This window comes from Trichechus manatus, unplaced genomic scaffold (genome assembly GCF_000243295.1).
Source record: "Trichechus manatus latirostris isolate Lorelei unplaced genomic scaffold, TriManLat1.0 scaffold00113, whole genome shotgun sequence".
Lineage (NCBI taxonomy): Eukaryota > Metazoa > Chordata > Mammalia > Sirenia > Trichechidae > Trichechus > Trichechus manatus.
In genome coordinates, this window is record NW_004444049.1 from 3,189,336 (window position 1) to 3,217,252 (window position 27,917).

At 43.1% G+C, this 27,917-nt stretch overlaps 1 protein-coding gene across 13 annotated transcripts in view; it reads right to left on the reverse strand.

Moving 5' to 3' along the window:
• Positions 1-27,917, reverse strand: part of PPP6R3 (protein phosphatase 6 regulatory subunit 3) — a 148,478-nt gene that overhangs the window by 31,193 nt on the left and 89,368 nt on the right. For 11 of the 13 annotated variants that reach the window (XM_023738145.1, XM_004383640.2, XM_023738141.1 and 8 more), the window contains 8 exons: positions 23,476-23,589; positions 17,270-17,399; positions 15,159-15,311; positions 12,789-12,938; positions 11,794-11,858; positions 8,937-9,052; positions 7,105-7,190; positions 738-824 (listed from right to left, as the gene is read on the reverse strand). In XM_023738145.1, the coding sequence (XP_023593913.1) occupies positions 738-824; positions 7,105-7,190; positions 8,937-9,052; positions 11,794-11,858; positions 12,789-12,938; positions 15,159-15,311; positions 17,270-17,399; positions 23,476-23,589 (901 nt within the window). The remainder of the gene's footprint in view (positions 1-737; positions 825-7,104; positions 7,191-8,936; positions 9,053-11,793; positions 11,859-12,788; positions 12,939-15,158; positions 15,312-17,269; positions 17,400-23,475; positions 23,590-27,917) is intronic. The other 2 variants (XM_023738144.1, XM_023738142.1) reach the window with 1 other exon arrangement.

The window sequence follows — 27,917 nt, forward strand, 5'->3', positions numbered from 1 at the left end:
CCACGCTCAGTGCCCAGTGGGGAGGTGTCTACACCCACTCTCTGGCCACACCAATGCACTGTGCATGCCAAGAGCGTCTGGTCCTGAGAACTAAGGAAGCTTCCGCATTCCAATCGCTGAAGACTTTCAAAGGGGCTTCAATTTTCAGCTCCCAAGTGTGATGGTGATCCCAAGTGGGATGGTGAACTCATCTGTCTCCCCAAGAACCACCGATGGATACCACGTCAGTTATTATTCATACTCTGTACTTTCCCCCAAACCGCTACTAGCAGCCAATACATGGAGGTGAATTTAGGGGCAGGAGGGCAGGGCTGGCAGTGAATTACTTCAGCTAACACTTGATTTAGATGTCACGGTAACAGAGCTTAAAGAGAGTGGAGGCATACTTACAGGGAAAGGATCATTTTAATAAGTCACCTGACTCAAGGGATATTTGTTATACTTAACTTACATTTTAAAAGTCTTATTATTCTAATCCACAAATCTCTACTACATGAATCTAGGTTGGCATAACCCAAAATGACTTACTATTCAGTTCATTCAAATCTCCTGAAAATTGAGCTGACTCATTTTTATCAGGTATGAAACACCTCCTATTTTAAATGCTTTTGCCTAACTAACACGTAGTTTCAAATCACATTCTTAGGCGTAACCTGACTCTGAAGTTGATTCATAAATGGCAACTAGACTAAGCATTCGAAATAAAAACAGAAAGCAAAGCTTTAGGCATGACTCACTTGCTGCAAAGAAGAATCCTGTGAGAAACCCGTTTCTTTAAAGTCAATTTCATCATCACTGGATGAATGAATATGGCAGGTTGTGACCTATATGCATAAAGATGTAAAAGACTATTTAACAGAGACGTTTTGGACATTTTTATCAGCATTTTTATGGGAAAAAAAACACATTTAGTTTTCTTCTCACTGTACGCAACAGAAAAACAAAAACAGAATAAGATACAGTTAAGTCGTGAATCCCACCCCGTGATTCGAGGATCCCCGTCACTCAGCCCTCCGGCGCGCTCACCTGCCCTGCTGCCTATTTTCGGTTTTCTCACTGCTCCTTACTAAGCCACCAAAAACAGGTCAGGGAAGAGGGCAGGGACCCCATGGAAATGATTCTGGTAATTATCTCCAATTAAATGTTTAAAAGGGGGAAGGAAGAAATAATGGCTCAGATGAAACTTTCCTTACTACATCTAAACGAGGCCTGAGCTGCTTCCTTGAGAGGAACCGGTCCTGTAGAGTAGAACTTGGCAATTTCCAAGGGTTACTAGTGAGTCACTAGTGAGATCAGGTTTAAATATAACCATTTTCACTTTAAATTCCTGCCTCTGCGGCCCACACTGAGGAAAGCATTGTCCTCAAGGGCTAAACAGGGCTTGAGACAACAGTCCTCGGCTCACAAAGACTTAACATACTCTGCCCCTCAGTACGTACCTTCCTCCTCCCCGAAGACTCACAACCAACTCTCAGAATTAAGCAAAAACACAGATATCAACTGCTCGCCAATTCACGATAAATGATTTATTAATTCATAAATGTCACACAATTCCAGGGGGAATGTATTAACCACTAGAAATTGAGATTTGCAAGTAATTAAGCAAAGAACCAATAATAGTAATTGCATACAGCAAGTGATGAAAATGAACAGTCTATGAAATTCTAAAAATAAGCATTATATTTCTGAGGGTAACTTCCTCTGTATTTTCTGAGTTATTTATACTGTACTTTTTGTAGAAGTATTTTGGGCAGAGAGTAGTTATTACCTGCCAACTCTTGAAGCTGTTACCTAACAGCCTGGATTAGAAACTGGTCCGGTCTGCTTTGTGACGTTATTCCAACACTGGTCCAAGAAGCCCAAAGTGAATACAAACAGGTCTGCATGGGGTTATGAAATTCTGAATGCATCAGTGCCTGGACTAGATCACTCTATACCTCATCTCCTGACCCTTCATGGCCTTGCAGCGTTCTGAACATCTTTGGTACTGAGCCCAAGTGAAATTAAACTCTAAGAAACCCATGTTTCCAACTGGGCCCCTCTTCATCCTTCCTAAAGTCAGCACTCACACTCTACTTCTGAATCAGGCTTCATGAGATCAAAGGTAGAATGTGATCAGTGAGAGAACCTGCCTGAGTCAACAGTAGCTTCAGTGAATTCCTGGGGAAAGATGTGAGGATGGAGGACGTTCCAGAAAAGCCCAACCAGAACGCAGCAAGGCCATGGAATACTGCTTGGTCATAGCAGTTGGCATGTTATGGGGTGACAGCAATTAAGAGCAGGTCAAGTGGTCCTACTGCAGTGGATTTAGAGAAGCTCCAGGCTGCCTGGCTGGCAAGCCAACGTAAGCATCATGCTCGCCTCACATGCATCTCAGGGGTGCAGCCGCGTGGTGGGCCACAGAGACAGAAGAGAACTCGGAGAGCAAGCCAGAGGATTAAACAAGAGAAAACAAAAAAGAGCCGGCAGCTCCTAACCACATCTCGACATCCACGTTCAAAAAGGATATGACATATTCTCATTTGTACCTTTAGTTTTTCCTACAAAATAAAATTTTATCAGCTCATTAATCACAGATAAGGGGGAAACTAACTTTTGTGAAGCAGCTACTATGTGCCAGACACTGTGACCCCTTTACGTACTCTACTTAAACTGCATCTCAAAGCAATCCTGTGAAGTATTTAAAACAATGTTTTTCTCCAAAAAGAAACTACTGTTTTAGCAAGTTGTTCTTACAGTAAAACCTGCAAAAGCCAGAACCTGTGTAAGGTGGAAACCTGTCAGAGAAGGAAAACACAAATATCTTCCAATAAAAAGAGCAACAGAAAAGTGGTAAAGCTGCACACTGTCAAAGGCGGAAAAACTTGTGAGACCCGGAAAAACAAGGCAGTCCCGTCAAGTTCCGGCTCTCACAGGCATCACTGTAATAACACAAGGCACACACGCCGTTACCATTATGTTAAAGAGAGACAGTCATTTCAACTCTTCCCACACCATCCCAGTCTGAAATTACTAAGAGCACTGACTTTATCCATGGGGGAAAACTTGCTAATCAGAATCACACCAGTTCACCACTCAAAATGTATCCAAAATTGAATTCTTGATCTACACTTCCAAACACGTTCCTTTGGAAACATTTCCATCCCAATAAACGCCATCTTCATTCTTCCACTTCCTCGGCTAAAACCTTAGTCGTCCTTGTTTCTTTCATCCCACCTACATCTGTTCATTCTACTCTCAAAATATAACCAAAAATCGTAACACTTATCACCAAGTCTACTTCACCTCCCTACCCACCATTATCCTCACCAGGATTAATGTTGCATTAGGCAACTAGCCCGTCTCCTTGCTTCTAATTCTTGCCCCCTACAGTCAATCTCAACCCAGCAACCCTGGTGATCTTATAAAAATATACATCAAATTACGTCACCTTTTAGTTAAAAATTGAATGCCTTCCCATCTCACTAGGAGCAGAGACCGAAGTGCTCATTGTGGACTAAAAAGCTCCAAAGATCTGGCCCTTTGCTGCCTCGCTGACCACAGGTCACACCGTCCCCTCCCTCGCTTGCTGTTACAGTCACACTGGACAGCACATTAGGAACGACCCCACCTGGGGCCTCTGCACCTCGTTCTTCCCTCCCTGGCATCCTTCAAGCCTCTACAAATGTTACTTTGTCAGTGAGGTCTTCCTAGGCCACCTGACTCAACACTGCACACTCCCCCAAACACTCCCTGACTGCCTCCCCTGCTTGTGCTCCACTGGACCTACCATCTAACGTGTAAGTGTGTGTGCATACACACACGTATACACAGATGCACACTCCTAGGTTTACCCGTCTCCGTCATCCCTCATTGGAGTGGAAGCCCCAATGAAGCAGGGATTTTTGCCAATCTTGTTTAGTTCTACATCCTCAGTGCCTGGCACATAGAAAGCATGCAAATACTTTTTAATGAAATAAAGTTCTAACTTTTTAAAAAGTAACATGTATATAATAACACTCTTGCCTAGCTAGACATATTCTAAGTATACGCTTGATGCTGCAGTGAAAAAGGGTTGAGCTATTACTTTCTCTTGTAATAAAGTTTCAGTTTTAGTAACTGCTGTTATAGAAAAAAGTAAATGGGTATCTTCCTCTCTTTGGCTGATTAGGCTGCTAAGGAAAACCCAACCATGACGTGACTATGAACCTCTGAGGCCCGTATGACTGAAACGTGGAGAATGTAGACCCTTCCTCCTCGCTTCTAAAGGGGACTGCCGGCATCTACCCGACCTGGGAGCGGACTGCAAACTCTCGGGTTCCACCCAGACCTGCAGAATCTCCAGGCAGTTCATCTGTGCACACTCATGACCTTTGTAAACTCTTATCAGGAATGGGAAAGCAGCTTTACAATACACTTTACAATACACTTTCCCACCGGAGAGGAGACAGAGGACAGATTCTACCTCCCAAAGTCAGAACAAAACATTTCCTCCATTATCTCAATTCTTGCCAATTTTTACAGTTTGAGGGCCTAATCAAAACACTGAGGTTTCTGGATGTAGTTAAAACATACCAAATTTTACTCATGATAAACTCCAAACACAGCTAAAAAACACAGGCAGTATGTGAATCCGATGTCCACAAACACTGGCATCATAGGGTCCAAAGATTAAAGCCCTTAAACATCCCAGAGCAAAAAAAACCAAACCCGTTGCTGTCGAGTCGATTCAGACTCATAGCAACCCTACAGGACAGAGGAGAACTGCCCCACAGGGTTTCCAAGGAGCGGCTGGTGGATATGAACTGCCAATCTTTTGGTTAGCAGTTGTAGCTTTTAACCACTGTACCACCAGGGCTCCCTAAATCTGTCAGACAGAAGTTAACTGAAAATGGTGCACGAGAGGTGATGGGAGCCTGCAGCTGGCACAGCTTATCCTACATGAGTGGGTAAGTCCTCGGGCCTAGAGCCAGAGAGACAAGTCAGTGTTCGGTATATAAAGAACGCGTCGTCACTATGAACAATGGGCCAGGGCAACATGCAATGCACTGACTCAGCACGTGGTGCAGAGCTACGGGCCGATTCCAGCCCTGCAGACATACCTGAGCTGATTCCAGGGAGGTACCTGAGCCACCCCAAGTCTCAGCGGTGCATCTAATCAAGTCTATCTAGGTGAGAGGGGGCAGGAAATCAGCAACCCATCGCTTAACTGCTGGTTCCCGAAATGAGTGCTGTCTGAGACCATCAAGGAGATGAATGTTCTTCCTCAACTTCTCCTTATTCCGTTTCCTGCAGATTGCTTATGCAGCCCAAGTGTGACGGTGGGAAGTGCCACAGGTGAAGGAGAAGTGAACTTTAATTAGAATGAACCCAAAAAAGAAACCTGTTGCTGTCGAGTTGATTCTGACTCCTAGCAACCCTAAAGGACAGAGTAGAACTGCCCCATAGGGTTTCCAAGGAGCGCGTGCTGGATTCGAACTGCTGACCTTTTGGTTAGCAGCTGGAGCTCTTAACCACTACACAACTAGGGTTTCCAATTAGAATGAAAGAACCTATGAAATGGTCCTTCTTTGAGCACAGGTGTAAATGTTGACAAGGGGCTAAAGACTTCTCCCGCACTGCGTGCACGCACACCTCCACACAGGTATACAGAGGATCTACACACAATCATGGGGCAGATTTCCTGACAGCACCACAGAGAGTGACTGGGTGTTATTAAAGAAATATCCCAAGCAAATCAGAACTAGTATTCCTAAATACTCCCTTTTAAATAAGAAGACAAAAATCCCTTAAAGGATATCATGCTGCCTGCATTCATAACAAGGAATCTGTACAGGGCCTCTAAAATCACAGGGCTTAATTTAACAGGAAGAGGACAATTCCACTCTACAAGAAAGTCCTGATTATCCACAGCTCTCAGGTTTGGTGATACCTGGAATCTAACCCAGCTGACATTACATAACAGGACTGTCACGATGAACGTTGGCTTCTCCGTTGGGCTGGAACACGCTGAGACACTGAGGGCCATTAGACCTATTTTAACTACACAGCCCCACACTGCTCTCTTTTTATAGTTATCTCTTAATTCATGATTCTTCCAACTCCTAAGACTCCCTAATTCTACCATTATACTCATCTTAAAAAGCCATTACCCCGCCAATTTGTTGAGTATCTGGAAAAAGATAAGCGGCTTTGTTAGGCAGTCTGGAGAGGAGACAGGCCCCTCAGGGAGTGTGGCACAGGGGGACCCAGAGCCTGCTCAGCGCAGCCAGGGCCTTTCTGTTCCCTTCTTGTTTCTCAGCCATGTTCTGGACAGATAAGACTGCCACATACTTTATTCCTAACAGCTGAGGTGTTATTGTACATCTGACATTCAAGACTGCAGCCATGAATTTCAAGTTTAGAATGAAATGCCTGACACAAATACTTCAATGCAGAGTCAAGCACAAACTTCTGTCTATGTCAAGGCTACCCCTGATTATCAGGAAACGCTCGTCCCCATCTCTAAAAGCAAAAACAAAGCAATACTTACCTTCGAACTTAATGTGTTAAAAAACAAACAACAAATACATTCCAAAGTCCAATATAATTTTTAAAAATAATTATCAATGCCATTATTCCCCGGCTAACCATCCTAATTCTGTTAAAAATTTTACAACTGAGGTTTCAAAACCATTTACAAAATTTTCTCCCGCTAAGTTATCTAAAATGAGAGTAAACTTGACTCAGTAACATTAGAAATATCCAAAGGATGACTGAGGGTCCTTAAGCACCCAGGGTAGCTGAGGTGTAAGGCAGTACACCCAACGCATCAACAGAGGCCAGGCTGCTTCGCTGAGGTGCTTAGGGAGCAGGACATTGTGGGAAATGACACTAAGCACGCTGTGAAGGCAAAATCGGCAGCTTCTTTGGATCCTACTGTTGTCCCAGGCACGTAATTAGGAGCTGACTAGATGAATTAGAAAGAATATTGTGAATACTGACCTCTCTTGCTAGTAAACAGACATGAATTGATCCTTGGTCCACAGCTACTGGGCCAAATGGAAGATCTTTTACATCTTTCTGAATAAACAAGCAAAGGCTAAGAGCACAGAAAGAATATAAACATAACCTTATAAAACCTACTAGATCTACCGTGTTCCTCTTGTTAGTTTCTCCCAAGGAGCTTGTGCAGAATGTCTCCCATCGCTCCCTGACTTCATCTGGAAGATCTTCAGAGTGAGAAAAGGAAAAGAGCATTATCACTACAGTGACCTAAACAGAGACAAGCAGAGTCAGCAGGTAAATACAGCGTGGGCCTCCCCACTTGGCTCACCAACGTGAACCTGCCGACCCAGCAAGCAGCTGGGAGGCAGCCCCGTGCTCCTGGAGGGACAGGGGTATAAAGCCTCTCACACCGAGTCCCCACGACTCAGGAGCCAGGACCCCCAAACTGTCTAAGCTGGATGTCAACAGCCACAAGCAGCCCTGTGGATTTCATGAGTTTCTCAGAACATTTTTGGGAGACACTTAACCTGAAAAATGTGCATGTTTCCAAAGAGCTCATCTGAGGTAACAGGTCTTCAAGGTGGGGGCCAACCATCACTGTCTGTGTTAAGGTTAGGAAATGCTGCAGACAGACTGGCGGTGAATGTTCTAGTTTGGCTTCCCAAACTGCTCCAAGATACCAGCTCCTAAACATCTGCGTCACAGGCTGACATGTGGACACGTACGCAATAGTAACTCTACCTTCTACAGACATTTTAAAGAAAAGGGCACACAAGAATTTTTCTGAGAAAGTGAAAGTGCAGCTGTAATTTTGGAGGCTTTACTAGAATAAACTTGTCATCTGACAATTCTGGTTTACACACACAGCGCAAACAAATTCCATTTAAAAAAAAAACAAAAAAAAAACCCATTGCCATCAAGTCAATTCTGACTCACAGTGACCCTACAGGACAGAGTAGAACTGCCCCACAGGGTTTCTAAGGAGCGGCTGGTGGACTAGAACTGCCAACCTTTTGGTTAGCAACTGAACACTTAACCATAGGGCTCCATAAATTCCAGAAAAGAAAGACTGATTTTAAAAACTTAGTCACATCGCATGGTAAGGACAAAGGTAAACTGGTGATCAGGTGTACCCATCTTTCAAGAGGCAAAATTCCAGGCAAGCCCGATTTTTCCATCACTGGGGGGCAATACGCTGTGAGCGCAACAGGTAACAGCCTCATTTACACACAAACGCTTTTAAAAGATAAACAGAAGGAGGATACACTGCGAAGTGGTTCTGAGCCAGTTAACTGAGGAACTCTGCACAGATGTGTTAGAGACGGTTCCCACTCAGGGTAAGTCACAGGACTGGCCGTCCCCTGCGGCACAAGGACCCAGAGTACATGGGGCTCTTAGTGCTACTGTTTCGGAAGAGATGGGCTCGTGGCCTGGGGGCCACAATGTCTTCCAAGTAGCCTTAGACGATTACATCGCAGCCCAGACCCAGCCCTTAAGAGCTATGCCCCTCATTTTGGTGATGGAGACAGGGAAAAGTGCTGCTAAGTGCCAAATATCCATGTTAGAGGAGCTTAATCCACAGACACAGGGTCTTCAGAAGAAAATTAAAAGAATAATCATAGCTCAAGTGACTCAAACGGCAGCATAGCCAGCACTTCAAGTTCAAAATCCCCCGAAGAATGATCTACTGAGAAATGCTTCTGAGAATGAAACTGTGTGACTCTAGCGTACTGAACTTGGCCACGCTTGTTGATATTCACTGAAAGAATGATAGAAGTAAGAGCAGAGATACAGCAAAGAACTACACTGTTCAAACAGATTCTCAAGACTCTCATTCAGGCTCCAGATAATCTGCGTAATATAAAGAAATTCCACAAATAGCTACTTAAAATGCTCCGAGTTATTTCCAATTTACTCTCACATCCTTTCTCTAATCCAACAGAAGGTTCCTGAGAAGCCCGAGAACTCACCTTTGATGAGCTGCTGCACTGAGGTGCTGTTGGGGCCCTTGTCAGTGCTGTGCACGACGCAGTTGGCTATCCTCGTCAAGTGGCCCATGTACCCGTGCCGCCGTCCTCCCTCCGCCCTGACGGGGTAAAGGACAACGTTCAGATTCCTCATCAGACAGACTGACAAAATGGTTGGCTAAATACTGGATATTAACACAACATTCTGAAACTGCAGGCACTGAAAAGGAAGGAATGGAGGTGCCAGAACATTCCCAGGCAGCACAGGGGGAGGAAAGTCCCAATGGTCTACTTAAAGATTACACTGTATCACAGAATTAAACATGGAGAATTTGTTGGTGGGGGAGGGGATCACATTGGAGCCTTAACCAACAGGCCAAATCTTAGTCTTCTATATGAACCGAATCATTAATCTTCAACAACAAATTATCTTTCAAACAATAATGACCACAAAAAATACTCACTGATGCCTAATGTTTCTGTACTTTCCTTTGTATCTTTTTGTAAAACAATTTTTCAGACTTTAATCAGAGTGTAGCTCCCTACAGGTAAAAATAAAACCAAACCCGTCATCGAGTCCATTCCGACTCATAGCGACCCTACAGGACAGAGTAGAACTGCCCCAGAGGGTTTCCAAGGAGCGGCTGGTGGATTCAAACTGCTGACCTTTTGGTTAGCAGCCGAGTTCTTAACCACTGTGCCACCAGGGCTCCTGCTGGTTCACTTCCCTAAAAGACATCGAATTTTAATCAGATCAATTAACTAATAGAGATAATTAAGTACCAATGGCATTTCTCAAGCTAAAATATTGGTGGGTTTGAGGATTTAGCCAAGAAAAAGAGGGAGACAACTTTTACTTCTCCATAAACTGCTTAGAACACAGGTAATAAACCTATCCCTCATCCCTTCTCCCCCTTCAAGGTCTATCTTCCCAATGATGAGAAACCTTTACATTCAGACAAATTTTTCCTCTATCACTGTGATTCCTCTATTTACAAGTGTTAAGACTTTGAATTCTATCAAACGAAAGCCTTTTAATTGCAAGTAGCAGGGAACAAACTGAAGAGATTCTTCCGTAGAAGGAGGAGAACCTTTCAGAAGCCAATACAAAAAAATCCATACTATGCTAGACGCTCACCTGGAAAAGAAAACATCTGCTAGATAATCTTAGAGGATCTGGGGATACCTAAGAGCAGGGCTTCGAACTGGTTCAAACTGACTCAGTCATGGCTGTTGAAGTAAAATCAGTAACACACATGAATTTTTTAAATTTGGGTGATCTGGACTGACAACCCGAACGGAGAAAAATTACAGGTCAAAGCCCTGGAATGGGAGACTTGGAAGAGGCATAGTGAGCCTTTTCAGGAGCCTGATGCGTGAGAATGAATTACCGCCAGGACTGTGGAGAGCAACACCCATTCAAAAGGGCGTAGGGCGTGGCCAACCACCGTCTCTGAGGTCAGCCGCCAGCTTTAAGCCGGGCACTGCTGTTTCCAATTCTACTCAAAATCTGATGGGCAATAGGTCTGATTGCTATACAATGCGTAGGCGGCCCCTGTTTTCTAACAGGGAGATTAAGTTTCTAGCAGGGCTTTGACCCGTAATTTTTCCCGTTCCTGTTATTGTTCCAGTCGTCTCAAATTTTAAACATTCCCATCTGTTCTGGTGCCACTTCCTCAGCCATGACTGAACCGGGAAGAACCAGTTTGAAGCCCTGCTTAAGAGTCAGAGGCATAGGGTTGATCTCAACTGAGTTGCTAGAGTCTCTTCTGATATCACAATAACCCAGGTATTTCCTATAGGGAACTTCTTAGTTGATGTTCTTCAATGCTCCCTCAAGCCCACAAGTGAAAACAAAGGCCCATCTGCAGGTCTTTTTGGCCCAGGGCTTCAATGTTCTTTAAGCTGGGCTTCAAACCTATACAGAAGAATCACCTGGGGATCTTGTTAAACTGTAGATTCTCATGCCTTGTATCTGGGGTGGAAAGGCAAATTATCAGCAAGGGGTCAAACCAAAAATAACCAACCTGTCTTTAAGGCTTCCGGTTTAAAGAAACTTCAGAAATGCTGGTTCAGGACCCTCCAGATGGGGGCCTGTTAGCCATGCCTTCAGAGAAGGAGCTCATGGGGAGAGCAGAGTACACTCTACTATGGGGCCCCTCAGCTCTGGCTGATGGAAGAAGCAGGAGGGGAGATCAGGGAGGGCACAAAGGGGCTGAGGCAGGTGAAACACATAAGCAGAGGGGTTGGTCTAGGCACGCACAGCACCCCCAAAGAGCCATCTGAAAGAGCACATCAGAGGTCTATTACACGTGCCCTCTGCTCTGTGGCACAAAAGGAACATCCAATGTCCCACACAGTTAAACCAAGGCTTTATCAGTTTATTAAGCGATTTGGAAAAAAACTGAACTTCACAAAGCTGACCCCTGCCTTGAGTGACCTAGCTCTCCTGGGAGCCAAGAGATGAGTCTGAGCAGAGACAACCAGGGCAAGAAAGCCCCCGGAGTGGGGGGCATCCACCACAGAGGGGCATGGGACAACTTTCTGGGGGTGATGGAAATGTTCTACGTTTTGATTGTGGTGGTGTTCACACACCTGGATACGTCAGACTTATGGATAACTTCACCTTGCCTTTCAATTGTTTCAAAGTGAGGGCAAATTTACATAACATTAAAAGGCAAGGTGAAGTCTGACATTCATAACCTGTTGATACAGTCACTGTGTCAATGCATCTTGTTGAGGGTGTTCCTCTTTTTTCGCTAATCCCCTACTTTACCAAGCAAGCGCACAGGAGGGGGAGGGGTCCCCCCCACCAAATTCTAAGTCAAACTGAATTCCTAATGGAAAACAATTTACTTACTGTTTCTTCTCATTCATCTCCCAGGCTTCAAGTATTCGTTCTATTAACTGACATTTTTGAAAAAGCTGAATAAAAAAGGACATTCTAGTTAACATTTGTATAAATGTCAAAGTGTCAAAACTTTCAAATGAAATAGAACTCGAGTTAAACAGAATAGTGGCATGCATAATCTGGTAACCTAAAAACAGCTGTGAATGACTGGCAACCCAAACGCAAGGTGATGACATACTTACCCAAGGCCCCAGAACACTGCAGGGATTCCAAACAGGACCCCCTGCTTTAGTAGCACATCTAGTGGGAAACTACAATGTTAGACGTACCACCACAGCGAGCAGCTGACCTAAAGCAAAGCCTGGTTTTATTCGCCCTAAAAATGAGGCCCAGCACCTGACCAAAATCACGATGGAATAAAGAAAATTCTGCCCTGGCAAAAAACTAAAAAATTAACTGAGGACTCCACAGCGATACTCAACCTTCTGAAGTGTAAGCAGCTGTGTCCTGCCAAGGTTCTGCAAGCCATGGACAACTGCTGGGGCCACAACAGGGGATGGGCGTGCAGCCCGTTTTACTCGGGTGTCCTTCATCATCCCCTCACACCTGGCCACCCCAGGCCAGCCTTTCCTATCGTCCTGGCGTGGGAGTAAACTACCTCAGACCGAGAAGGACCCGGAGACTCTCTTAGTAAAATAATCCCACACTTGACAGAAAACAGGCCCCCACCAAGGGCTCACTCAGCACTGCCCAGACCGCACCTCTCCTGACTCTCAGACATGCAGTCAGCACCGGAATCTCAACCTACAAATCTTCAAATCGACTGATTTTCTTAAGAGGCAGCTCATTTAATGGTTGCAGAATCACTGGCAAAAAGTTCAATGAAAACATGACAGTTAAATATTTAGACTCCCGAAATCTAACCTCATGCTTTTATTTAAACCTCAATTCATTTCCCACGGGGATGGAGAGAGGGGAAGAAAGAAGGGCCTGAATAAGCTTACGTGTTTCAGTAACAAATTGTCACCCGTCGTGTCTCGATCAGTAAGTGTGCCATTTTCTGTGTTTTCAAAAGGACTTGCAAGAATCAGTGCTACACAAATCTCCACCTGTGTGTGCAAGAAGTTATTCCACGTGTACTTGAAGAACATGTCCTACAAAAAAGAAAACAACACTGTATTAACTCAGGGTTTAAAAACCACTACTTTAATACATTTACAGAATAGTGATTTATGACATGATGAAAGTAAAAACAATGGGTTCTCAGCCCAACAGGACTAACTTAAAGGAACATAAGTTTATTTAAAAGGTTTGAAACACCACTTCATAACCTAAATAACAGGACAGTTGCTCATCTGGCATGCAGGAATTTTCATGGAACCTGGAAGACACTAGCAATACACATATGAAGAAAAGAGAATCAATAGTAAATTTCTCAAATAGAAAGGGAGTATCTTTTAATGTTTTCAAAGCAAGAAAGCAGATATTGAGTTCAGTAAATTTTCAAATATCTTCAAAGAAATTTATGAGAATTTCATTTTGATTCAACAAATATTTACTGACGGCATCTGTGCAGGGCACTGTGCTGGGTGCAATATGGGAGACGGAGACAGACAAAACAATGATTCCCACAAGAATCACCACCTAGGCATCCAAACCCCCACACAACTGTCAGCTGAATGGAGCAAAACAGAAGTGAGGCGGCAGGCAGTGACGTGTGAGGCCCCTGGGAGCACAAAGGGCTCCCAAATTACATGAAAAGGTAACAGCATCACAAAAGGGAAAGCCAGCTCCTAAAGGCACAAAACACACAGTTGAAGTGTGTATTCAGGACATCACTGAATCTGGTTATCTGACTCAACATCAACGGCCCATCTAGGAGTTTTAGCAAATTTGTTATCATGTAAAAGCAGTGTTATAAATTAACAATAGAACAAATTAATAATACTTGTATGCCTATTACAGTCATGTGCCACATAACGTCCACTTAGGCAGCGTCATATACATCCGCGGTCCCATGAGGTTATAACGTAGTTCAGAAACAACGATCAGGGAACGGGACAGTATCTTGGCTGTTTAGTCAATACAGGTACACTACAGTACCCCATACAGCTTTGCTGCGCGTCACAGAGTAGCACCCATTTGTTATCAGGAACCATTGTATGTACCTCAAATTTTTAATATAACAGGCTTTACAGGGTTGGTTTCTAACTACTGGTTGTACGTAAGTCGGACATAACCCAAGGACCGCCTGTATATAATGTGGTGTCTGCACAACGTCCAAATCACATAACATCCTATTCACAGAATGTATGGTGGACGGTAAGCAATGGGTGACTATGTTAGTAATGAACTGATCACTTCGGGGAGAATCCCAGAGACAGGGAGAAGGGCAGAAATGACAGTACTGGGTTTTGTATGCCAGTCAGATACAGGGCAAAGTGCTGTCCCCACAGTCAATGATTACGCTACCAAGGAAACTATAATCCTTTAAAGTCTCACCTCTCTCCAAAATGTTCCTGCTCTCCATGTACTCTATCGTGATGTCATCAAACCCAAGGATGAGACATAAGAACTAAAAATATTTCTGTGACACTAGGCAGCGAAACGGTACGGATGATAAAGCATGCGTGGACCTGAAATTGGGTGTGAATTCAAATTGTGGCTCCACTTAATACCCATGGAACGTACCCCTCTCTGAGCCTGATCTGAAGAACAGATGCTCTCCCTCACCCAGGGTTTTATCTTCAGGATTACATCAGAAATGTACATAAGGTACACCTTACAATGTCTGTCAGGTAGTGAGAAAATACCAAGCCCTTCCTTTGAAACACCCCCAAAACTCCCAAGATGTACGGTGTGACCAGATATTTTGAGAAACCTAAGTGAAAAATTATAAGCATTCAAAATGCATAAGCTCAAGGCGAAACCTATATACAGATAATCGTCGACTTACAACGTATTTGAGTTACAATGAACCGCACTTACAACCGTCTGTTTTTGGTACATCTTATTGTTAGTAATATGAACCACATACAATGTTACAGTGTGTAATCTGCTGATGTTATTCTCAGACATAATGTTTCCAACCCCAAAAGACAAATAAAGATCAGATTTATAAAGATACTGATAATAAAAGGCAATAGTAATGAAAACTAAAAAAAAAAAAAAAGGTATTTGACTTATATTAGAACCAACTTATGAGAGAGTCGTCAAAACAGAACCCTGTTGTACGTTGGGGACTACCTGTACAAGCCTATTTACGCTCAGACCAAGAAGTCATTGCACCTACTGTAAATGTGTGAGGCTGTAATCTGAGTTATAAAATAATATGCTGAGGGCAAATTAAAACGTCTGTGAGGGAGAACTCTTACCAGTATGACTCCAATGCTATTCAGCTCAATAAGGTCCCCATTGATGCTGCTGGTATTTGTCTGCAGCAGACTGGAGATCAACCTAATCACGTTCAGTCGGGTGTTCCCCACAGGAGGATCCAATACGCCCCATGTGGTCTTCATCACACTTTTCTGAGGCAGAAAAAGCTTTCCAATTAAATCCGGTTAAACGAACAAAAAATGTGTTAAGATACACCACTAGTAAACTGGCCTGAATTCTACACCCGAAAGAAAATCTGTAGCAGCTTCTGATGATGTGGCAAAATAACCAAGCAGGAGAAATTAAATGAATCCCCTGGACTGTAAGTTTTACAAAAAAATCAAGTCTCCCCTTTGCCCCAACACCCCAAACTGCACAGGAAGAAAGCAGAGAGTTATAGAAGGCTGTAGAAATACGTACAATACTTCAAAACATGACCAGGAATTTACGAACTAAAGGAAGTTACAGGTGGTTCTGGAACACAGTTCTCAATCTTGGCCAAATCTCTGATAAAAACACAAACTCAGAAGTTGCCTCTGGATCACAACGCTGAAATACAATCAACATAAACCCCGTTCTCGCCTATAAAAGGGAGTTTTAAAGCACAAAAGACAGAAGTGGAATGTTTCAGAAGTTCAGTAGTGTGACAGGAAAGAGTGATAAAAGCTACTAGTTAGGTTGCCCTTTCTGAACACCCCACCCCATCAGCACCCTCACTCCCCCTGCACCTGAGTGACCCTGGCCCTCTCCTCTCCAGGCTGAATGGGATGCTAAAGGCCCAGGTTCACGCCAGGCAGGATGGCTCTAATTAACAGACTTTATAAAAAGCGTACTTACACACCACACTCTAGAGTAAAATCAGGTATAAACTGAACTCGCTCGCTCCCAGGGGTAAAGAGAGAAAGTCCAAACGAGACACTGCCGTATCTACGAATCAGGAAGAGGAAGAAGAAAAGTGCGAGGATCCACACTAGACGCTGCCTTGTCTTCCCACCTACAAAGGAGCCTGGGAGGCCATCCAAGACGCTTCATCAAAATCGCTCCTTTCTCAGATTCTTTTCCTGCCTCCACTTTCCACCTGTGAACGTCTCTCCTAGTCCCCTCAAGTCTTTTTCTTTCCTTATTTTCTTCTTCTTTTTGTTAGGTCTGGCATGAAGGGTGTCACTGACAGTCATTGTAAAACACCAACAGAGGCACCTTCCCTGAGGATGAGTGCTTAACACTGCACAGGATGAACGCAGAGGTGATAGTGTGGCAGGTCAGCCCAACAAGAGGACGTACACGAAGGGCAGAAGCACAACTACCGCTCTGCCACGGGTCCGTCAGTCATCTTAAAAGACTACCTGGGGACTGAGTGGGGCTCCCTGGGTTATGAATATTTTCAAGTAATTCTGTGTTCCCCCCTCCCCAAAGGGCTTAATAAACAGAAAACACCTACGATCTAGAAGAGGAAAGCCAGTGCTGTGATTCCCAACACCTCAGCCAGTGACAGCCACAGAGATCCGCACTACAGTGGTTAGGGCCTGCATCCAACGACACAGGGCAGGAAGGAAAGGAGGGGTAAGAAGTGAAGTTGGGACCAGAACCCTCACCCAACTGGGACTTCTATCCTGTGGGTTCCAAACAAAATGCATCCTACCCCAATGGAAATTTCTGCGCCAACCCCAGGGGTGTGGGGCTTAAGTAAGGAAGCATATGACTTATAGACTACAGACACCCCTCTCTTCTAGGTCTTCACTGTGTTGTTAGCACATGAATGCACGCCACCAAAAACCAAACACCCCAAGTCCTATTCTTCACATGCTGTACACTACAACTTCAACCTTTCCTTCCTTAAACAAGGGATCTGTCCAATGGACTGTTGTGTTGCTCCAATTGTGAACAGGAAAACTCAACTTCAAAGATCAGTTCTTGAAAGTAACTTTACCTCAAAGATGTGAAAAGAACATGCTAGGAGAAGACAATGTCTCTTTTCCTACCACGTCTAAGTGCCTGAGAATTTATAGAGAAAAGAACAAAAAGCTGAGTTTCCTAAGCAGCTGAATGTTTTCCTTAATTTTAATTCTACCCCATTCATCGATTTAGGTAATATATACGACAGCAGACCTACCTTGGGTGGCTCAAGCAGGAGTTCATGAAAAGATCGAAGTCTTCCTCTGATGGCTTCTAGAACACTCTTATTGACCAAACAAGCTGAATGACTCATGCCTGGTGGGCAGATCTCTATGTGGCCTTCAAATCTTGAAATAAAGCAACTGAATTTTACTTACTAGAATTTCAGAGCACATCATTCAGGGTGTCCCGTATCAGCCGTGTAGGTACGGACACAGTAATTATATAAAAACATACTGATTATAAAAACATTTCTGGCTGCAAGGAGGAGGGATAGGAAGAAGGTATAATACCGTAAACCAGAAGAGGTATAATAAAACCTCGATCAGCCAATACGACCTGAAATTCAAAAGGCTACACTGGCAGGTGAGAAATTATGTGCGATTTCTTCCCACTGTCCTAAGCCTCCCAACTTCTAACTATTACATTAACAGCAGGTCTCTAACTGAGCCCCATGTGTCTGTCAGTTCATCATACTGTGGGGTGTGCAGGTTGCCGTGATGCCAGAAGCTCTGCCACTGGTATTTCAAACACCAGCAGGGTCACCCATGGCAGACAGATTGCAGCTGAGCCTCCAGACTAAGACAGACTAGGAAAAAGGGCCCAGCAGTCCACTTCTGAAAGGAATTAGCCAGTGAAAACCTTATGAATAGTAGCAGAACATTGTCTTACATAGCGCTGGAAGATGAGCCCTTCAGGTTGGAAGGCACTCAAAATATGACTGGGGAAGAGCTGTCTCCTCAAAGTAGGGTCGACCCTAATGATGGGGATGGAGTCAAGCTTTCAGGACCTTCATTTCCTGATGTGGCAAGACTCAAAATGAGAACAAACAGCTGCAAACATCCATTAATAACTGGAATGTGGAATGTATGAAGTATGAATCGAGGAATATTGGAAATCATCAAAAATGAAATGGAACGCATAAACATCGACACCCTAGACATTAGTGAGCTGAAATGGACGGGTTTTGGCCGTTCTAAATTGGACAATCACAAGGTCTACTCTGCCAGGAGAATGACAAATTGAAGTGAAATTGTGTTTCATTCATCGTCAAAAAGAACATTTCAAGATCTATCCTGAAGTACAATACTGTCAGTGATAGGACAATATCCATACGCCTACAAGGAAGACCAGTAAATACATTATTCAAATTTACAAAAACCAACCACGAAGGCCAAAGATGAAGAAATTAAAGATTTTTACCAAATTATGCCGTCTGAAAGTGATCAAACAAGCAATCAAGACGCACTGATAACTACTGGTGATTGGAATGCAAAAGCTGGAGACAAAAAAGAAGGAGTGGTAGTTGGAAAACATGGCCTTGGTGATAGAAATGATGCCGGAGATAACATGATTGAATTCTGCAAGACCAATGACTTCTTCATTGCAAATACCTTTCTCAACAACATAAACGGCGACTATACACGTGGATCTCGCCAGATGCAATGCACAGGAATCAAATCGACATCTGTGGAAAGAGACGATGGAAAAGCTCAGTATCATCAGTCAGAACAAGGCGAGGGGCCGACTGTAGAACAGACCATCAACTGCTGATATGGAAGTTCAAGTTGAAACTGAAGAAAATTAGAACAAGTCCACGAGCACCAAAGTACAACCTTGAGTATATCTCACCTGAATTTAGAGGTCATCTCAAGAACAGATTTGAGGTGTTGAACGCTAATGACTGAAGACCAGACGAATTGTGGAAGGACATCATACATGAAGAAAGCAAGAGGTCATTAAAAAGACAGGAAAGAAAGAAAAGACCAAAATGGATGTCAGAAGTGACTCTGAAACATGCCCTTGACTGTCGAGTAGCTAAAGCGAAAGAAATGATGAAGGAACAGAGCTGAATGGAAGATTTCAAAGGGCGGCTACAGAAGACAAAGGAAAGTATTAAAACAATATGTGCAAACACCTGGAGATAGAAAACCAGAAGGGAAGGATACCAAAAGAGTATTTCTCAAGCTGTAAGAATGGAAGAAAAACTTCAAGCCTCGAGTTGCAACAGTGAAGGATTCTACGGGGAAAATATTAAACAACACAGGAAGCCATCAAAAGAAGATGGAAGGAATACACAGAGTCACTGTACCAAAAAGAACTGGTCAACGTTCAGCCATTTTAGGAGGTAGCAGATGATCAGGAACCGATGCTACTGAAGGAAGAAGTCCAAGCTGCACTGAAGGCACTGGCGAAAAACAAGGCTCCAGGAACTGACTGAATACCAACTGAGATGTTTCAACAAACGGATGCAGCATTGGAAGTGCTCACTCGTCTATGCCAAGAAATTTGGAGGACAGCTAACTGGCCAATTGACTGGAAGAGATCCGTATTTATGCCTACTTCCAAGAAAGGTGCTCCAACCGAATGCAGAAATTATCAAACAATATCATTAATACCACACGAAAGTAAAATCTTGCTGAAGATCATTCGAAAGCGGCTGCAGCAGTACATCAACAGGGAACTGCCAGAAATTCAAGCTGGTTTCAGAAGAGGATGTGGAACCAGGAATATGATTGCTGATGTCAGATGGATCCTGGCTGAAAGCACAGAATACCAGAAAGATGTTTACCTGTGTTTTATTGACTGTGCAAAGGCATTCAACTATGTAGATCATAACAAATTATGGATAACACTGAGAAGAATGGGAATTCCAGAACACTTAATTGTGCTCATGAGGAACCTGTACATGGATCAAGAGGCAGTTGTTCGAACAGAAGATGGCGATACTGTATGGCTTAAAGTCAGGAAAGGTGTGCATCAGGGCTGTATCCTTTCACCATACGTATTCAATCTGTATACTGAACAAATAATCGGAGAAGCTGGACTATATGAAGAACGGGACATCAGTACTGGAGGAAGACTCATTAACAACATGCGATACGCAGATGACACAACGTTGCTTGCTGGAAGTGAAGAGGACATGAAGCACTTACTGACGAAGATCAAAGACTACAGCCTTCAGTATGCATTACACCTCAACATAAAGAAAACAAATATCCTCACAACTGGACCACTAAGCAACATCACGATAAACAGAAAACATTGATTTCATTTTGCTTGGATCCACAATCAACACCCATGGAAGCAGCAGTCAAGAAATCAAAAGATACATTGCACTAGGCAAATCTGCTGCAAAAAACCTCTGTAAAGTGTTAAAAAGCAAAGATGTTGCCTTGGAGACGAAGGTGTGCCGGACCCGAGCCATGGTGTTTTCAACTGCCTTATATGCATGCAAAAGCTGGATGATGAATAAGGAAGACAAGAAGAACTGATGCCTCTGAATTGTGGTGTTGGCAAAGGATATTGAATGCACCATGAACTGCCAAAAGAATGAACAAATCTGTCTTGGAAGAAGTATAACCAGGATGCTCCTTAGAAGCAAGGATGGCGAGACTACGTCTCACATACTTTGGACATGTTATCAGGAGGGACCAGTCCCTGGAGAAGGACATCATGCTTGGTAAAGTAGAGAGCCAGTGAAAAAGAAGAAGACCCTCCATAAGATGGGTTGACACAGTGGCTGCGACAATCGGCTCAAGCATAACAATGATTATGAGGATGGTGCAGGACTGGGTAGTGTTTCATTCTGTTGTACATAGGGTCGCTATGAGTTAAGATTTGACTCCACAGCACCTAACAACAACAACTGACCAGAAAATTTGGAAAGCAAAAGGAGACTGGACCCCAGAATTACAAGGCATATCTTATCACCTGTCAGTTGGGGATGTTAATAGTAAGTAGGCCTATACTTGCTCCATATAGCTTTTATTGGGTAATCAGCATTGTTTCCTATTTAAAAGGCTTCAATTACTCTTCTATATAAAGCTCAATCTAGATTCATTATAACCAGCCCCTTACAGGAAAACAAATGCATGTGTAATAAGACTCCCAAATCCCAAATGGTGTTAGCAATGACAAGGGCACAGTGGCTTTATATCCTTCTTCCCAATCTGTATGCCTTTTCCTCCTTCCTTAACTTATTACACTGGGTAGGGCCTCCAGCATAAGGTTGGACAGGAGTGGTCATGGCGAATATCCTTGCCATTCCCCAATTTTAAGGGGAAAGCATCTCAGCCTTTCACCATAAATAATGATTAGCTATAAGCTGTCGTTTTTAAAGAGGCCTTTATCAGTTTCCGAGTTTTCTATTATTAACTTGTCGAGAGGTTTTAATCATAAATGAATTTAATGGCCACAGAAATGTCCCTCTAGTCTTTCTTTTACTGTTGTGTTTTCTCGGTTTGCTCTGTTTAAATTGTACAGTTATGCTTTTCTCCCCTCTTCATATGCAAAAACATGGTTTTCCTCAGATGTATTGCTCTCTGAAGTCAGCGTGGTCTATATGAACCCCACAACCCCACTTCCTGTGGTTCTGAGATCATTTTAAGAGATGGTGCATTACCTTCCAGCATGGAGTGAGTAACAGGGGGTACCTTTGATCAGAGCAGCAAGGTAACAGTCCTGCACCTTGAGAAGAGTTACCGAATTACTGCTCACGTTATTTAAAACGTGATTAAACAGGGAAAAGAGAGACACAGTCAAAATGACAGACACAATCACAAATGGCAACATACTCGAAGAAGTAGGGCTGCACACTGTCCTCCCGTTATTACTGACCAAAGATAAGACAAACCAGGAACAGAGATAAGGAATTTGGAAAGTAGAGGTTGGTAAGGTTGGGTTCACTGTTTTGCTAGCTAGAAATCAAAATTACATGATTAAAAGTAAATCCAGGGACTCTGCACGGTTAAGTTTTTATTATGTTGAGAACAGGCCTTTGCTGTTCCCTTCTTCATGGCCCTGGTTTCCCTGATGGATTAATAGAGAGAGAAGATACGGATTGTAACTGTAAATCCACACAATCCTGGACTGCTGATGCATACACACCTCTTCAAATTCTTGTGCTCCCAGGAACAGTTAGAAAACCCTGACAATTAACAAGCAAATTAGCAGTGGACACAAACTGTGAAGAGTAACACAACAAACACTAAATGGCTGGACCATGTGTGATTCTGATACAGTTAGCATGAACGTTTCTGTAAGGCCTCAAGCCACCTGCCCATCCATTTAAAAATGGCCTCATGAGCTGCAGCACCTTCATGTGTGAAACCAGAAAAAACCACCTAAAGGCCTAAGTTAGCAACCTTCAGAGGACCACGAATGAAGAGTCTGGATCCCGGAACCACCGCCTGGCGGAGAACTGCCCGCGGACCAGGGATGCCTATTCTCATCTTCTGTGAGCAAGCAGCAGCTTCCCGTGTCCGAGCTATCAGTCGTGTTTTTGATGTCTGTGAGAGCGGCACTTTCCTAACGGCTAAGGAAACCCAACGTGGCCAGTAAATAACAGCAAGATGTTCACCAAGCTGTGTTTTCAACACACCCCATCTACCATAATCAGAGAAAACTAAGTTGTAGTTTATACAAGTAGAAAAATATTCAGCCCCTGAATTTCAAGGGCAGCTCTTAAAAATAAAAGGATGCAGGATTGAATGCACATGGGAAATCAGGGGTGGAAAGGAGGGGTGTGCTGTCAACGTACAGGGAGAGCAATTAGCGTCCCCAACAATGTATGTATAAAGTTTTGTATAAGAGACTAACTTGAAACGTAAATTTCGACAACAACAACAAAAAAAGCACACAGGGATCAAAACAGAAGGTCCCAGGCAGAGCAGGAGAAAAATGTAGAACGAACATTCACACACACAGACACACACACAAAAGGGACCAGGCCTGCTGGTCTGACAGAGACTGGAGAAACCCCAAGAGTATGCCCCCCAGGACACCCTTTCGACCCAGTACTGAAGTCACTCCTGAGGTTCGCCCTTCAGTCAAAGATTAGTTAGGTCTACAGGGCCAACAATAACACACACGAGGAATGTGCATCGTGGTTCAACGACGTATACGAGACTAATGGGCACATCAGCCCAAAAGCAAAGACAAGAAAGCAGGAAGGGAGAGGAAAACAGGAAAAATGGAAACAGGGAACCCAAGGGGGAGAGGGGGAGAGTGTTGACACATTGCCGGATTGGGAACCAATGTCACAAAACAACTTGTGTATTAACTGTTTAATGAGAAACTAATTTGCTCTGTAAACTTTCATCTAAAGCATCAAAAAAAAAAGAACACACTACACAAATAAATATAAAAGCAAAACATAATGAAACATAATGGCTCATTTAGTAAGAGAAAACACAAGCTTACGTTGGTCGTCGAGTTTCAAGCAAAGTCAGCAGTATTTGGATTGCACTGACTATGGCTGATTCATTTTTCTCCTTGTGGAAAATATTTGATAGAAGCTGCTCTATAATTTCTTGCCTAGGGAAACAAATCAATAGTCAAGTCCCAATTGCAACATCATTTAACACTAACAACTTCAGAGAAGGTCATGGTACAAGTCAGATAAGTGTTATACACAAGTTCATCCTCACCCGAGCATATCTGTTTTACTTAACAAGATTTTCTTTTTAATACATTTATTAAAGTTAGGCAAGTGATCCTGCTTATATAACTCTCATATATGTATGCACCCACTCATCACTTATTGACTATCTTGTTATCTGACATTTCGCATTTATGACAATAGCAAAAAAATCTATCATCTGACTATTTTGCACATTAACGACATACGTCTGGCAGTAACGAACACCAAGGTGCAAGGCAAGAGTAGCGCTGGCTGTGATGGTTACGGTTATGTGTCAACTTGGCTGGGCCATGATTCTCAGTCGTTTGGCCATTACGAAATGATATAGTCATCTCCATTGTTTGTGATCCAATGTGGTCATCCTCCATTTTTGCACAATGCCAGTTTTCACATAATGGCCCGGTCTTTGGAACCTAACTATATTGATAAGCGAGGAGTGGGTATATAGCTATAGTTAGGTAGATATAGACGTATATAGCCATACAGATATTCCTACCCACTCCCCTCAGCAAAATAATCTGGGCCCTGCTTGCCTTTGCCAATCTTGGTCAGAGCCAAGAAATATTTCAAGACTCAAAGCCACTTCCTACTCGGGACAGGGTGGTGGTGGTGGTGGTGGTTGAGGGTAGTAAGAGGACTTAGAACCCTTCACTCGCACAAAAGGAAGAAAATTTTTTTAAAAGACTAGTTATAACCCACAAATGTTTTCCCATATAGGCATCAATGTGTAATGAACAAAGATCTGAAACAGTTAAGAAAGAACATCAATTGTTGCATTTTGTTCTACAATTAAAATTCAGCAAATCAAAATAACGTGGCAGCAATGAAATGCCTTTGAACTGTTGCCTAAAGAGCATTCTCTACAGGCTATTCCCATTACATCTCTGCCTTACATATTCACCATCACAGTTAACATAAACATGAGAGTGATCTATTAGTTTAACTTATATGGACATTGTCAACAAAAAAAAAACCAGTTTATTAGGAACTCAGTGACTTTCAGAATCTATATGCATTAAGAAACTAAGCCTCCTTTACAATGTACCATATAGCTGGACTGTCCTTGGCTGCTCATCTGGCCAAGATGCCAGCCATCCTCAAGACAGAGCTGCACTTTACTGCACCTGAATACTCCTGACTACCTCTTGGCAGGTGAGGGCAAGTGGGAGACAACTTCTGTATATTTTGGGGAAGAAACAAAACCAGTATCCAGCCTAACTTCAGAGGGATCCCCTTGCATGAAGTGGTTTTCAAGTAATCCCAGACCAGCACAAAAATTGCTTGTGAGGTCTCTATCCAAAATAGTACTGTAAAAGTCATTCAGTACTCAGCAGTCAATAAGTATTAGGTTTGGAATGAAGCTCTGGAAAACAGACTGCCTTCTGCAATACAAAGGATACAGTAGGAATCTGTATGTCACTTCATACAGCAGCCCCAATGCATGTGGAGCGGAACTGACATAGCAGCCACCTGAAGATGCCCACATCCCCCTCATTCCATCACGGTGCTTACTTATCTAAGGGTGACATGGTACTTCCACAACACTGATGCCTGCAGGGAGTGGCTAACAAAGAGGCCCTACCATTTCATGGCTGCATCAGAGTGGAAGTCCACTGTATCCATGAAAGCACCCTGCTGACTACCAAGAACAGCGAAATAACCAGCAAACATTTGATGGACAAGATGCAACAACACAGTAACTGTGCTGTATCCTGAATCTTACCTAAACATACAAACATCGCCAAGTGCAGAAGAAATAAAAAACTAAAGTACTGAGCTTTTCAAACAGGATAAAAGGAATGCCTTCATAGTCTTGAAATAGCAAGGCATTTTACACGGAAGAGAATACATTCGTTATCACGCTCAAAACACAGCATTCTTGGATGAACCTCAGTGAAGCTCCCCACGTGAGCTGCTGCAGGCACGAAGCCACCCAGGTTCCCTACCCATCCCTTTAAGACAATGGTTCACTTCCATCTTATTTTGGTTTGCATGTGGGCAGCCAGAGAAAAGACTCACCCCTGTAAACTAACTGGCTCAGCTGGGATCACACCCCCAACTCATTCTAAGCTCATTAGTACCGAGAATTATGAGATGCACAGGACAACCGTCTCTAACACAATTGTTTTTAAGAAGTGTTGAACTTCAAAATTTTCCTCAGAGCCACTAAACTGAATGCATTTAACTTCAGCCCAGACCACTTCCTGAGCCGACGTTTGTCATCTACCACTTTCGCCCACCTTCTCAGACCTCTCAGTGCCACCGCCACTCTTCACTGTGGGTTGTTTGGTGTTGTCATGGAAAGTGCTAGGAAATTTATCTGTATACTAAGTATTGCCAGTAAGTTGCCTTGATGATATATGAGTACATTATATTATTATGTATAATAACCTATCGCTGTTGAGTCGATTCTGACTCATAACAACTCTGTAGGACAGAGCAGAACTGCCCCATAGGGCTTCCAAGGAGCAGCCGGTAGATTCGAACTGCTGACCTTTTGGTTAGCAGCCACAGCTCTTAACCACTATGCCACCAGGGCTCCATTATGTATTACAGTTCATTGTAATTATATAATAACTTATTTATCAAATACACAGATATATCATATATTATTACCAATAACATAATATCAAATATATACAGATGCCATTATGATTAAGAAAATTTTATTAACTTCATAGAAGCCTTTTCTCACTGTGCATTTTCTCAATAAACAGATATTGAAAGAATTCCCATAATGTAGGGGCATGCCTGATATCAAAAGGGGGTTGGTTCATTCTCAAAAAGCAGGTGGCAACACTATTGGAGACTGAGTCTCCCCGCTGCTCAGCACAGGGAAGGTTTGCTTTGGTGACAGCGCAGGGCCATGGCTTAGTCCAACTAGCATTTAACAATGTAAGCTCTAAGCATGTACCTATCTTCATTTCAGAAATTATGGTTTCCTGACTCAGGACTACAGACCCAGCTGGAAACACAAAAGCCAGCCCACGGGCAGGCGCCGACGGCTAGGTCACAGGCTGGGTTCAAATAGAGCTGCGAGGGTGGAGGGCTGCAGAGGCACTCGAGGACTCCATGATGACTACTGATCAATCACCATTCAAGCTGTCCCACACAGCAGCCAGCCACCACATGTGGCTATTGAGCACTCAAAATGTGGCTTGTCTAAATTGATGTGTCCAAAGTGTAAAATACATGCTGCATTTCCAAGACTTTGTACGAAAAAAAAAATGTAGAACATCTCATTAATAATTTTTATATATTGGATTAAATAAAATATATTAAAACCACTTTCACCTTTTTAAACTTGTTTCATGTGGCTACTAGAAAATGTAAATTTACACATGGCTTTTACGATGTTTCTACTGGACAGCGCTGTAGTGAACTATGGGAAACTGATGATATTCAACATTTTCTAATCTACTCAAATGGCAGTTCTACATGGTTCAACCTAATAATAGTGCAATTATTAGCACTTCATTGTGGAATGTCTTCTACTTGGTTTAAGAGTACATATGTCATAATGTCAAGAATACTGAAATGGGGCAGGAAAAATGACATTTTACTCAGAAGCTGATCATCACTTTCAATTTTGCTACCTCAGAGAACTCTTCCACGACTGCCCAGTCCGCACCCCGGGAAATAAAACTTCGCTTCTCAGGACAGAGACAGGTTAAGACGAGCTGGCTCCTTTCCACTTGTTTTTGTCCATCTCCTACTTGCCAAGGAAATGATACACACCAATGTTTTTTTAATAAAAGGGTTTTCCCGGGAGTTGAGCCAAAAGATGTAAAACAGCCTCAGTCATAGGAGGACTAAAAAGGGACTGAGAAGTCACTACTAGTATTTAACAATGTAAGCATTTAACAGTGTAAGCCCAAAAGGAATAACAACAATGCCAGCAAATTGAGGCAAGCCTGCCATTCACACTTAACAATGCTAACTGCATGAAGTCATTCTAGTTATTAACCCAAAACGGGGGGAATGCCTGACTTTCTCCATTAAAATAACTATCAGCGGTCTGGATACAGGTTGTCTTAGTTATCTAGTGCTGTCATAATAGAAATACCACAAGTGGATGGCTCTAACAGACAGAAACTTATTTTCTCACAGTTTAGGTGGCTACAAGTCTAAATTCAGGGTACCGGCTCTAGGGGAAGGCTTTCTCTCTGTGCTGGCTCTGGAGAAGGTCCTAGTCTCTTTGAGCCTCTGCTCCTGGGGGATC